Source organism: Cherax quadricarinatus, chromosome 68 (genome assembly GCF_038502225.1).
Source record: "Cherax quadricarinatus isolate ZL_2023a chromosome 68, ASM3850222v1, whole genome shotgun sequence".
Classification (NCBI taxonomy): Eukaryota; Metazoa; Arthropoda; class Malacostraca; order Decapoda; family Parastacidae; genus Cherax; species Cherax quadricarinatus.
The window spans coordinates 19,307,465-19,322,269 of NC_091359.1; the positions used below are offsets into that span (position 1 = coordinate 19,307,465).

The following is a 14,805-nucleotide window of genomic DNA, read 5'->3' on the forward strand; positions in this document are numbered from 1 at the left end:
TCTGTTTGTTCATTATTTAGACTGCTTTTGGTAGAGTATGATTTCGTTGTTGAGTCGAAACTTACATCTTGTAACTCTGTGTAACTCTGTTCACAGAGCATTGTTCAGACCTAGTGATTTTTGACGTTTTGCTGAGGTTGTCATAATGATACTCTAAGTCAATCCAGGTCTCAAGCTGAAGCTTCTGATCTACTTTGTGTAGCATCTACGCACCGTCGTAGTCGGGGATTTGGTTATGCTGAACTTAGATTCAGTATTAAGAGTTTTATGACTTTTATGGAGGATCTGCTGATGGTCCTCAGTTAGTGTCGTTTTGTCTCCTTGCTGCTGTTTTGTATATTATTATTGTTCGGCGAATCGTTCGTCATATTGTTCAAGCAAGCTGTGTTGATTGCCAAGTTGGTTAAGAAGATAGAATATTTGTGGACTACTGTCAGTCACTGTTTAAGTCTTAAGTCGAGTCAAGTCTTACTGAGACATAACGAACAACTTTGAGCACACACACAATATCACACACACTTGTATACGCTAGTATCATTTTTATAACTGGTAACAACGTACCAGATGGTACTTGCGGGTCGTACTGTTTAGTAAATGTACCTTCACCACTATATTATATGTACAATTTAACTTTGCACTACAAGAGAAGTGTAGGAGTTTATATCTTAAATTATATCAAATTCATTTACTTTGATATTGTCCACCTAGACAACTTTGTTAATAAACATATAAATTTTTATTTCGTTAGTGTCCTGTCAGTTGCAATCTTAAAGCAATATTAAAATTTACCTTAATTTTAAAGGCTAACTGGACCAGAGTACTTTCTAAGAAACTGTTACAAACTAGAAACATGTTAGATGCTAGAGGGGGGTTAATAGGTTGATCTTCTAGTATTGTCTAGATATTGCATTTTGTAACAGAACCTATCATATATTAATGGTATGTAATTATGACAGATGAATACGACCTATGTGCAACACTTAGGTGTTTATATTACCCAAGTGCCTTCGTAGGTGTTAACCACATCACTTGAGGAGAATGATCAAGAATACATTGAATCTTGATCATTTCTAGATCCAAGGACCGAAACGTTTTCAATAAATGTGAAGAATGAGACACTTGTGCAGCATTTAGTAATCGGTTTTCAAAACTATTTTTATTAATGGAGACGATCTAGTTATTTATTACACAGGGATCCCCAACCTGCGGCCCGCAGGCCACGTGTGGCCCGCAGGCCGCATGTGGCCCTTCTAGGTAATGGATGCGGCCCACATTAAATTATGAATTCACTTGTATGTAGGTTTCACACTTCAACAAAAATCGTGTGGCCCTCATCACACATTTGACCATTAAATGTGACCCACTTGTGTAGGAAGGTTGACGACCACTTTAGACGAATGCATTCGTGTTCATCTCCCACAAGTTGTCGACAGTCGTGCGCCTTCTTGTCACTTACCGAGTCACTGTTAGACATGTCATGTGCCTCGTCCAGATCGAGTGAGAAGTTGAGGCAGATGCCAGCCAGTGTCTGTGAAGCTCTGTCTCTGGCTCCCACAGACACACCTGACGCCAGACACTTCTTGATGTCTACGAGAAACTGCTCTCCGTAAGATTCCAGATCCATCTGTCCAATGGCCCTACACTGTCGACCAGACGTTACAGAATTTTAAATACACGAACAAGATAAATATTTACCATACAAGTGTTGAAAAAAAATGTGAACATATTTTAACAAGTTAAGATTTACAAAGGGATGGAAGAACTTATTTGGTAATAAAGTTGTAGATGAGTGATGACTTAGACACTTGTGCAATACTTTTGTGTCCTTATTATCCAGAAGATACTCAAGTCCTGCACAAGTGTCTTATTCATCAATCTGTTGTTTTCTGTACCATTTATCTACATTGTAGATGAGTGTATTACACTGAGAAAGTATCATTATTGAAGTCAATACTTCAGGCAACTTTAAAAATATATTAAATAATAGAAATTGAGTGTATGGATGTAATACCTGCCTAACATGGGCCAGAAGGTCTATTGTATTATTATTATTATTATTATCATGGGGAGCGCTAAACTAGTAGGATCATACAGCGCATGTCGGGGAGACGGAAGGTATTCAGACTCAATTCAGGGAACCGGAGCATAGAATTAATTCCCTAGATCAAGAGCCCCTCACTAGCGTCAAGGAACCTCCCTTGAGGGGAGGTCTATTGTAGAACTCCTCTGCTCTTATTAATATAAACGAGGGACACTGTGTCGTGGGATAAAGAACATAGGAATACAAGAGTATTGCAGTAAATCTACTGGCCTATGTTCCACATAAACATGTGCTAATACAGTGCTGTAGTAATAGATGGCGTGGGAATACACAAGTTGTAGATGATAAAAACACACAAGCAGCAATTGCAAACTTTATTTAAAACATCGATTCCAACTGCTGCTTGTGTCTTTGTCAATTAGCACAGTGTTGTTGGGAGCCCCCATGTTCATACCGTAAGTTAGCTGATAAAGTGGAAGTGAAAACTGATGCCAAGTTCAGTGAGACAGACGGAGTCGTTAGGAGGAAGTAGCAAAGTAAGAGCATGACTGACTTCTCAGTGGTGAAAATTAATAACCAATGTAGTGTGAACTTTTGTGAACAAGAAGGTGACGTCCAGACTGCCTAGTTTCATATTCCTGACAGGAAGGACTTTAATGTAACTGAGTACACTACTGGAGTGTTTAATACGAGCATAGCTGACAGTACCTAAGAAGCCAGAAAAGTCCTTTTTTATTCTTTGACTATCTACTGCCAGTATCACCAAACCTGTTCTCCAGCCACAACTCAAGGTATTATTGCATCTTACTAGTGGGTTCCTCCTCATGAAGTGGTCTGCGATGAGCCTCGTACTCTGATCGTAGTCACTGGGAGACAGTCTGAAGAACATTATGTCTCTCGCATCCCCACTCATCTTGCCTCTCCTTGAATGTATATGGATTACTTCTTTAAGCAGCTTATATTTAGTGATTATGCTTGTTATATCTGCACTAAATTCAATTATTAGATACCACTAGTATATAGGAATTAGTGCAGCTATGTCTGCTATTAAGACTTTAGATGGTGATGCTAAGACTTTAGGTGGACCTGTGCAGGTGTTGTGTAGATTCAACTCCTGCTGAGACGACTTTCAACAACACCCACCACAAGTCTCCTTATATCTTACCATCCTCCTCCTTAATAATAATAATAATAAAATTAAGCGGTAAACCGGAAACTATCATACAAGTTTCTACTACATGTCGCGTTTCCTTACACCTGTTGTCCTCTTCACCTAGCAGCAAATAGGTACCTCGGTGTTAGTGGACTGGTGTGGGTCGCATCCTGGGGACAAGATTGAGAACCACAATGGAAATAAGTTAGACAGTCCTCGATGACGCACTGACTTTCTTGGGTTATCATGGGTAGCTAACCCTCCGGGGTTAAAAATCCGAACGAAATCTTATCTTACCATCAAAGGAATGGAGCAGCAGTAGCTACCCAGTTAATGATCTTGTTCCACGACACTTTGAACACCCTGTTGACCTCGTGTTCAGTTATTCTTGCTAATAAATTTCGACATATTCGTCTCACGTATGATCGCCTGTGGTTTTTGCAAGGAATTACATCACCAACCCTTGTATCAAAGGTGCTTCATTTAAAGTGACCATTGGTACCATAATTGCAGATTTGTTAGATTAATGTGGTTCAAATGTGTGTGAATTGCGTTTTCATTCGCTGACATGTTCAGAGAATGAATGTGATTAGAAATAATGACGTTCGTATTTTTGCGAAATATAATGTCATTGTTAATTGTTGGCTTATTTTATGACCTTTGTGAGTTTATATCTACCACTTACCTAAAGGACACCTGATAGATTGTAATAATGTTGCTAGAATTACCGACAAGTAACAGTTTTAAGAAAGCTCCTGGAGAGCGAAACGTTGTCACAATAAATTATCACATTAGTTGCACTTGTGTCCTTTTACCTAACATACCTGAGAAATGTTTACCAGGGGTCAACGCCCCCCGAGACTCGGTCCCAAACCAGCTATCCCCTAATTATAACAACAATGTGACTTTAAATTTTGTGTGAGTCATGATGGTGTGACTATTAACCCGAAGTGTTAGTAACTCAGGATAACCCAGTAAAGCCCTATCATTAGACTGGCTTATGTTACTGTTATGCGATGAGATAAGCTTTGTTAGGATTTTTAACCCAGAGAGTTAGCCACCAATAAAGTCAGTGCGTCACTAAGGACTGTCTTATTTCCATTGTGATCCTTCAATCTTGTCCCTCCAAAATGCGATCGACAGCAGTCGACTAACACTCAGATACCTACTTACTGCTAGGTAAGCAGAGACAGCAGGTGTAAGAAAATATACCCAACGTTTCCACCCATGCCAGGGATTCAACCGGGAAATTGGAACTCCATGTTCTTCAAGAACTACAAGAAGCCCCTTTCACGTGCCTTGAGCATTCTAAGGAGAGGAAGTGTGGGAAATTATGGGGATAAGGTTCACAGGTACATTCCTGAAATATTTCTTTCACATAATTTGAGTGAGGTAAGTGAGACTTAATCACAGTAGGTCACAGGACTGTCACTCCCTCGATGTTCACTCCTTCACCACTCTCACAAAAGCTTGACCTGACATTAAATTAATAATTACAATATTAAACATTAATATCAATAATGATAAATTATAAAATAGTGTAGACTGTATATTAGTTGACTTGTTGGGTCACAATATAATTAATGTATAATACATATAATAATAATAATAATAATAATAATAATAATAATAATAATGATATTTACTACAAGTAAATGTACAAGGTATACAGGTCTAGCTGACAACAATGACATACTACTATATAGAAAGCCACTTGTTAGGCAGAGCATTTCGGGCAAATTAGGTCAGTTTTATCCCAGGATGCGACCCACACCAATCCACTAACACCCAGGTACCCATTTTAAACTGATGGGTGAACAGGGACAGGGACAGCAGGTGTCTTGTGGAAACACGTCCCTAATGTTTTCCAGCCTTACTGGAGGAGATTCGAACCCCGGACCTCAGTGTGTGAGCTGAGTGCACTAGCGATCCAGCTAATACAATAGTGTTACAATAGTATTACCACTTACCATTTAATTACTGTAGATGGATCACACCACAACATGTACCTAACATATAGTGTCGGGTGGGTGCTTAAGATGTCGGATGAAAAGGAATATACACTTGGACGGTTTGGTAACTTATGAGTCTTGAGGGGTGGCCCATGCCCTGCCTTGTTGAGTCTATACACAAATAACCCGCACATAAAAGAGAGAAGCTTACGACGACGTTTCGGTCCGATTTGGACCATTTACAAAGCTTCTCTCTTTTATGTGCGGGTTATTTGTGTATCGTTCCAGTCACGGTATTGTGCCTTTTTTTGTTATTTGTTGAGTCTATGCCTAGCCGGGATCTGAAGGAGATGCCTCTAGCTAGCGGCTCACATGTGAAGGGCTCATGACGTCACAGCTAGCCACGGAGCCTATACAGTTAGTCAGGGAGCCTATGTATAACATAGCTGGGATTATCTACCTATACTACACAATAAAAGTATTCAGTGACACACTATTGACAATAGAAACCTACACTGGCCAGCGAGAAATCCAAATGAAAGGACAATGGTCTACTTATTTGTGACTATCCACATATAATTCTGGAGGTCCCGCAAATTTCCTGTCCCAATTCTTCAGCAGGGGACATTAACATGGGTTCCTATTACAAATTCGGGCCAAAACACCCCATTATGGCCTCGATGATGCCGATTTTTATACCACTAACATTATTATTATTATTATTATTATTATTATAATCAAGGGGAAGCGCTAAACCCGTAGGATTATACAGCTCCTGGGGGGGGCAATGTGGAAGGCATTCAGGCTTAATTCGGGGAACTGGAGCACAGATCCAATTCCCGAAATCAAGAGCCCCTCACCAACATCAAGGAACCTTCCCTGAGGGGTATACCACTAAGAGACCAGTGCTCACACATAAATTCACTATGGCGTCCTCTCCCCTGCATCACTCTGTGGCTGCTGCACACCCTCCTTTGCACAAAATTTCTTGAAGACTCAAATCAGCATCACATTTTAATGTGCAATTATTATATTATTCATATTTAGGAAAATTATAAAAAAAAATAGTGAAAATTATAAAAAAAAAATTTCAGAGGGAGCATGGACACAGTGGTCATCCTACACTCACTAAAAAACAACATACATAGCCCCACTCCACAAAAGTGACAGTAAAGCAATTGCAAAGTATTACAGACAGCACTAATGGATGGATATTTAAGTGGGTGGTGATCTTGCTTCTTAAAACCCTTCCAAAGATTTTTATGATGTGAGACGTTAGTTTACCTGGAGTTTAACTCTCTCCAGGTAAACTCCAGGTAAACTAACGTCTCACATCATAAAAATCTTTGGAAGGGTTTTAAGAAGCAAGATCACCACCCACTTAAATATCCATCAGTTACACAACCCAGAGCAACATGGGTTTAGAGCAGGTAGTTCCTGCCTGTCCCTACTACTGGACCACTATGACAAGGTCCTGGATGCTCAGGACAAACAAAATGCAGATGTAGTATACACAGACTTTGTGAAAGCCTTCGACAAGTGTGACCATGGTGTAATAGCGCACAAAATGCGATAAAGGAATTCAATTCAAAGTTTATTCTCTATAAGGATTACAATGCTGAGTTTACAGAATTTGGTTATTGTGTGGTTTACATGTAGTAAAATAATCATTACAGAGTGTACCACTAGAACACCTAGCATGGCTAGGCATTTCAGGCAGACTTAGATTAAATCTTAAGTTTAAAATATTACAAAAAATAACGGGAAAAGTTGGTAGATGAATCTATAACGTACTAACAGAACACAAAGAGTAATAGTAAACAGAGTAAAGTCTGAGGCAGCTGCAGTAAAAAGCACTACCACAAGGCACAATACTCTCATCTGGTTCTTCCTCGTCCTTATATCTGACATAGAGATGTAAGCCACAACACTGTGTCTTGCTTTGCGGATGACACCCTAATTTGCATGACAATGTCATCCATAGAAGACACTGCATGTGTCCAAGTAAACATCAAACAAATCCTTAAATGGGCCGCAGAAAACAATATAAAGTTTAATGAAGAGAAATTTCAATTACTCCGATATGGAAAACTCGAGGAAATTAAAACTGTAACAGGCTATAAAACAAATTGCAACACACAAAAGAGCGAAAAACTAATGTGAAGGACCTGGGAGTGATAATGTCAGAGGATCTCACTTTCAAAGATCACAACAATGTATCTACCTCATCTACTAGGAAAAGATAGGATGGATAATGAGAACCTTCAAAACCAGGGATGCCAAACCCATGATGATTCTCTTCAATTCGCTTGTTCTCTCTAAGCTGGAATACTGCTGTACACTAACAGCCCCTTTCGTAGCAAGCGAAACTGCAGACCTGGAGAATGTACATAGAAATTTCACGGCAAGTATAAGTACGATAAAGCACCTAAATTACTGGGAACGGTTGAAATCCCTTGATTTGTATTGTCTGGAATGCAAGCGAGAAAGATACATGATAAAATGCACTTAGAAAATCCTAGAGGGTTTAGTCCCAAATTTGCAAACGAGAATTACTCCCTACGAAAGCAACAGACTCGGCAGGCGGTGCAATATCATCTGAACGAAAAGCAGCAGCGTCACGAGTACACTAAGACATAATACCATAACAATAGGCGAGAGCGTTGCTAACCAAGCCACGGGATAACAAGCAATAAGGATCGTCCGGGATCAAACCCTGATTCATCAGTCGTAAGCTGAGGCCGCCACCATATAAAACTAATACCCCCACACACAAAAAATAAAAGCTCCCCAAATGATGGAAATGAACAATGTTAAGTAATAGTGAACTTACTGGAAGAGAGAGTGTTTTGTACCCTACATGTACTAGGATGCTCTCACTCGCGTCAAACCGATGGCTGGCCATCAGTAAACACATTCCACTCCTCTCTCTTCCCACACGATCCTTCCCTAAACCTGAACTATCGTTCTGCCGCAACAGAATATTGAATACATCGATGCTTTGCTGTTGCAGGATTAAGACTAATATAACAGAAGAGAAACTCACGTTAAATGTGAAAACTGTAAGAATGAGTGACGCAGCTGTGGTGATGAGCCAGCCAAGACTGCCGGGGGTATGAGCAAGGTCCTGCCAGTTGCCAGCCAAGACTGCCGGGGGTATGAGCAAGGTGCTGCCAGTTGCCAGCCAAGACTGCCGGGGGTATGAGCAAGGTGCTGCCAGTTGCCAGCCAAGACTGCCGGGGGTATGAGCAAGGTGCTGCCAGTTGCCAGCCAAGACTGCCGGGGGTATGAGCAAGGTGCTGCCAGTTGCCAGCCAAGACTGCCGGGGGTATGAGCAAGGTGCTGCCAGTTGCCAGCCAAGACTGCCGGGGGTATGAGCAAGGTGCTGCCAGTTGCCAGCCAAGACTGCCGGGGGTATGAGCAAGGTGCTGCCAGTTGCCAGCCAAGACTGCCGGGGGTATGAGCAAGGTGCTGCCAGTTACCAGCTATTCCTCTCAATGGACACTGCCTGCGAGAGAAAAATGTAAACGCTTGTATCATATATAACAGATGCTATCGGCGTGGTAGTCGCTTGGTCAGGTTAAGCACCACTGGGCGTGGTTATTAACCGAGAGAACGCTTGTATGGACGGTTGTGGTGCAGAGTTCAATGTAGGGGCTTAAAAAATACAGGGAACGGGTGGGGATTTGAACCCACGGCAAGTGAGTCTGCAATCGTGTTATTAAAATTTCGCAAGTCATCATAAGCAGGTTAAGTCAGGATTTCAATCTGAGAAGTTAAGCAATTGTAAGATGCTGTGGAAAAAAAAATTTCAGGATATATGTGAAATTTCGCAAACCATCGTGTTTTCGTTGAAAAAAATAGCCGTTAACTGGCGAAAAAAAGTATTTGTATGTATGTATGTGTGTGTGTATATATATATATATATATATATATATATATATATATATATATATATATATATATATATATATATATATATATATATATATATATATATATATATATATATATAATATATATATATATATATATATATATATATATATATATATATATATATATATATATATATATATATATATATATATATATATATATATATATATATATATATATATATATATATATATACATATATATATATATATATATATATATATATATATATATATATACATATATATATATATATATATATATATATATATATATGTGTGTGTGTGTGTGTGTGTGTGTGTGTGTGTTTACCTGGAGAGGGTTTCGGGGGTCAGCGCCTCCGTGGCTCGGTCTGAGACCAGGCTTTCGTGAGCTTTCATGACTTCTCACATTATCAAGGTATTATAAAAATAAAAGGTAAATAGGAAGGCATATAAGGACAAGACTACACCTCACTGCCACCCACAACAACACCTGACTATTTATGATAATGTAGGTAAGTAGTCAGTGATCTGTCAGACACATCTTATATTCTACCCAAAGAAAAATTATCTAATGTATCTTAAATTCTTCCCAAATTTTATTAATTATACATGAATCCAATTTATATAAACTAAAAGAAATATTCATATTGTTTTCCAAACTACTTTTTATGAAACATGATTATTATATTCGTGTAATATGGAGCGTAGTGAGGTGAAGACCTAGTAGCTTACACATGTTAAGTAACATGTTAAGTAACATGTTAAGTAACATGTTAAGTAACATGACTAACACCAGGGGGGACATATTGTTACGTAAGTTGGCCACAGTTAAGATTACTTATCTTTTTTTACTTTCATTGGACGTGACAGGCACTTCTGTGTACTTTTTCTTTGATGAGGCTGTCACCTGCTTGTGGTGTCGTCATGGCTACTGGGAACCATAGTGGATGATTGCATCAGTACATAGCATGACGTAGTGATCGCTCGTATGACTTAATTGTGACCGATAAAAGCACACTCGTTGTGAGATATAAACTGGTAATGGGTATATACCCACAAGTGATTAAAAAAAAATAATTGAGGAGCAAATGCTAGGACATATTTTAAGACATTTCGGTCATGGGACTTTGATTATCAACGTAGAAAGGGCCAAGAGTAACTGTTGATGATGTGAGGTGTGACTAGAATTAATTATGGTGACTGGACACGGTTATTATTGCAAGTCATCCTGATCAAACATCTCTACTGAACCTGCAAACTTTTTACAACTATTTTCCGATTTCTGTAGTGTTTGTTACATTCAAAATTTTATTTCTTTGCAAAGTTTCCAGTGTGAGGTGAACATATTACAAAATATAAAGTACAGAAAAAGCCACTAGCATGCCTAGGTATTTCGGGCAGACTATATCATGAGACCTGAATTTTTGGCATATATATATATTTTGTAGTCATACGTTAGTGAGACAATATCTCAATTTGACTTAAGACACTCCACTAATACGAACACAGTAATGGAGAAGCACTGCATCAGGTCTACTGGCTCATACATGTGGACGACACGTGTGTAATACTTGGGTGTCCTTATTGCCTGTGCAGCTGGCTTCCTCAGTCGAATACGGTGACGATGGAGGTAGTGTCAGGTAATCAGTCACCGGACGTTGTTCTTGGTAAAGTATTGACTCCCTGATAAGACCACCTCTGGGGTACTAATGTCGATGATTATCAGTGGTTAAGAAATCGCTGGCTTGCATTAATTGAGTAACCAAGTTGTTGCTGCTACTATAAATGAATATACTATCCTTGTGAAACATAATTACTGTAGCTGCTGACTAGCACACAATGTTGAGACCCATTCTCTGGACCTATTGTACACATACTTCTATCATCTTATAGCCAGCTTGCTTATACAAGAATATAAGAAAATAAGGAATACAGCAGGCCTACTGGCCCATACTTTGCAAGTGTTTCTCAAACCTAATCTACTCACAAATATATATATATATATATATATATATATATATATATATATATATATATATATATATATATATATATATATATATATATATATATATATATATATATAAATTCTCTACCCACCTGGACAGAGTTCCGGGGGGTCAGCGCCCCCCGCGGCCCTGTACATTATTCAGGCGTCACTACACAGTGTATGGAACACCCTTCACCACAGTGTGTGTTACATCCAGTTTTCATGTACTTTGTCTACCCAATTTGCAAAAAAAAAAAATACACTGACTAGAGGATCTTTGTAAGAGAGATCTTTCTGTACCACTTACAGTGGTGACTACTACACGCAGGTGGGTATGTGGTGACTACTACACACAGTTGGGTATGTGGTGACTACTACACACAGGTGGGTATGTGGTGACTACTACATATAGGTGGGTATGTGGTGACTACTACATACAGTTGGGTATGTGGTGACTACTACATATAGGTGGGTATGTGGTGACTGCTACACACAGGTGGGTATGTGGTGACTACTACATATAGGTGGGTATGTGGTGACTGCTACACACAGGTGGGTATGTGGTGACTGCTACACACAGGTGGGTATGTGGTGACTACTACACGCAGGTGGGTATGTGGTGACTACTACACGCAGGTGGGTATGTGGTGACTACTACATACAGTTGGGTATGTGGTGACTACTACATATAGGTGGGTATGTGGTGACTGCTACACACAGGTGGGTATGTGGTGACTACTACATATAGGTGGGTATGTGGTGACTGCTACACACAGGTGGGTATGTGGTGACTGCTACACACAGGTGGGTATGTGGTGACTACTACACGCAGGTGGGTATGTGGTGACTACTACACGCAGGTGGGTATGTGGTGACTACTACATACAGTTGGGTATGTGGTGACTACTACATATAGGTGGGTATGTGGTGACTGCTACACACAGGTGGGTATGTGGTGACTACTACATATAGGTGGGTATGTGGTGACTGCTACACACAGGTGGGTATGTGGTGACTACTACACACAGGTGGGTATGTGGTGACTACTACATACAGTTGGGTATGTGGTGACTACTACATATAGGTGGGTATGTGGTGACTACTACACGCAGGTGGGTATGTGGTGACTACTACACGCAGGTGGGTATGTGGTGACTACTACACGCAGGTGGGTATGTGGTGACTACTACACGCAGGTGGGTATGTGGTGACTACTACACGCAGGTGGGTATGTGGTGACTACTACATACAGTTGGGTATGTGGTGACTACTACATATAGGTGGGTATGTGGTGACTGCTACACACAGGTGGGTATGTGGTGACTACTACATATAGGTGGGTATGTGGTGACTGCTACACACAGGTGGGTATGTGGTGACTACTACACGCAGGTGGGTATGTGGTGACTACTACATACAGTTGGGTATGTGGTGACTACTACATATAGGTGGGTATGTGGTGACTGCTACACACAGGTGGGTATGTGGTGACTACTACATATAGGTGGGTATGTGGTGACTGCTACACACAGGTGGGTATGTGGTGACTGCTACACACAGGTGGGTATGTGGTGACTACTACACGCAGGTGGGTATGTGGTGACTACTACACGCAAGTGGGTATGTGGTGACTACTACATACAGTTGGGTATGTGGTGACTACTACATATAGGTGGGTATGTGGTGACTGCTACACACAGGTGGGTATGTGGTGACTACTACATATAGGTGGGTATGTGGTGACTGCTACACACAGGTGGGTATGTGGTGACTACTACACACAGGTGGGTATGTGGTGACTACTACATACAGTTGGGTATGTGGTGACTACTACATATAGGTGGGTATGTGGTGACTGCTACACACAGGTGGGTATGTGGTGACTACTACATATAGGTGGGTATGTGGTGACTGCTACACACAGGTGGGTATGTGGTGACTACTACACACAGGTGGGTATGTGGTGACTACTACACACAGTTGGGTATGTGGTGACTACTACATACAGTTGGGTATGTGGTGACTACTACATATAGGTGGGTATGTGGTGACTGCTACACACAGGTGGGTATGTGGTGACTACTACATATAGGTGGGTATGTGGTGACTGCTACACACAGGTGGGTATGTGGTGACTACTACACACAGGTGGGTATGTGGTGACTACTACACACAGGTGGGTATGTGGTGACTACTACACACAGGTGGGTATGTGGTGACTACTACACACAGGTGGGTATGTGGTGACTACTACACACAGGTGGGTATGGGGTGACCACTACCCACAGGTGGGTATGTGGTGACTACTACACACAGGTGGGTATGTGGTGACTACTACACACAGGTGGGTATGTGGTGACTACTACACACAGGTGGGTATGTGGTGACTACTACACACAGGTGGGTATGTGGTGAATACTACACACAGGTGGGTATGTGGTGACTACTACACAAAAGTGGGTATGGGGTGACCACTACCCACAGGTGGGTATGTGATGACTGCTACCCACAGTTGGGTATTGGGTGACTACTACCCACAGGTGGGTATGGGGTGACAACTACCCACAGTTGGGTATAGGGTGACTACTACCCACAGGTGGGTATGGGGTGACTACTACCCACAGGTGAAAATGGGCGACTACTACCCACAGGGGTTCCTCTGGGGGTTACTACTACCCTCACGATGGGGTATAAACTGACTACCACCCACAAGATCAAGATCCCTTGACCGGCATCAAGGCACTACCCTTAACCGGCATCATGGCACTACCCCTCCATATCCCCAGCATCAAAAAACAACGAACAATAAGCTTCGTGGATGTCTTAAACATTGTAGTTCTCCTCACAGTCCTAAAGTAACGCAAATTTCTTATAGGTCATTTAGCAGTGCTTCAGTATTATTGCCTACTTATATAACCCTCCGGGGAGTGATTATGTCGGAGGATCTCACCTTCAAGGACCATAACATTGTATCAATCGCATCTGCTAGAAAAATAACAGGATGGATAATGAGAACCTTCAAAACTAGGGAGGCCAAGCCATGATGACACTCTTCAGGTCACTTGTTCTATCTAGGCTGGAATATTGCTGCACTCTAACAGCACCTTTCAAGGCAGGTGAAATTGCTGACCTAGAAAATGTACAGAGATCTTTCACGGCGCGCATAACGGAGATAAAACACCTCAATTACTGGGAGCGCTTGAGGTTTCTAAACTTGTATTCCCTGGAACGCAGGAGGGAGAGATACATGATTATATACACCTGGAAAATCCTAGAGGGACTAGTACCGAACTTGCACACGAAAATCACTCACTACGAAAGCAAAAGACTTGGCAGACGATGCACCATCCCCCCAATGAAAAGCAGGGGTGTCACTAGCACGTTAAGAGACCATACAATAAGTGTCAGGGGCCCGAGACTGTTCAACTGCCTCCCAGCACACATAAGGGGGATTACCAACAGACCCCTGGCAGTCTTCAAGCTGGCACTGGACAAGCACCTAAAGTCAGTTCCTGATCAGCCGGGCTGTGGCTCGTATGTTGGTTTGCGTGCAGCCAGCAGCAACAGCCTGGTTGATCAGGCGCTGATCCACCAGGAGGCCTGGTCACAGACCGGGCCGCGGGGGCGTTGACCCCCGAAACTCTCTCCAGGTAAACTCCAGGTAAACTGAATAATAATAATAATAATAATAATAATAATAATAATAATGATAATATTACTGTAATGTTTATTTCAATTATTTTTTA

General features: G+C 41.1%; 2 protein-coding genes across 2 annotated transcripts in view; one reads left to right on the forward strand and one right to left on the reverse strand.

The window, feature by feature from the left end:
- The window catches only part of LOC128697697 (uncharacterized), a 265,769-nt gene that overhangs the window by 109,889 nt on the left and 141,075 nt on the right, over positions 1 to 14,805 (forward strand). The gene's annotated exons all lie outside the window — the stretch shown is intronic.
- On the reverse strand, positions 1,129 to 8,701 carry LOC128697724 (uncharacterized). Its single transcript, XM_053789586.2, has 3 exons — positions 8,193 to 8,701; positions 2,850 to 2,964; positions 1,129 to 1,642 (listed from the first exon to the last, which is right to left on the reverse strand). Exons 1-3 carry the CDS (start codon positions 8,684 to 8,686, stop codon positions 1,304 to 1,306), a joined length of 948 nt encoding a protein of 315 aa, XP_053645561.2. The 5' UTR covers positions 8,687 to 8,701; the 3' UTR covers positions 1,129 to 1,303.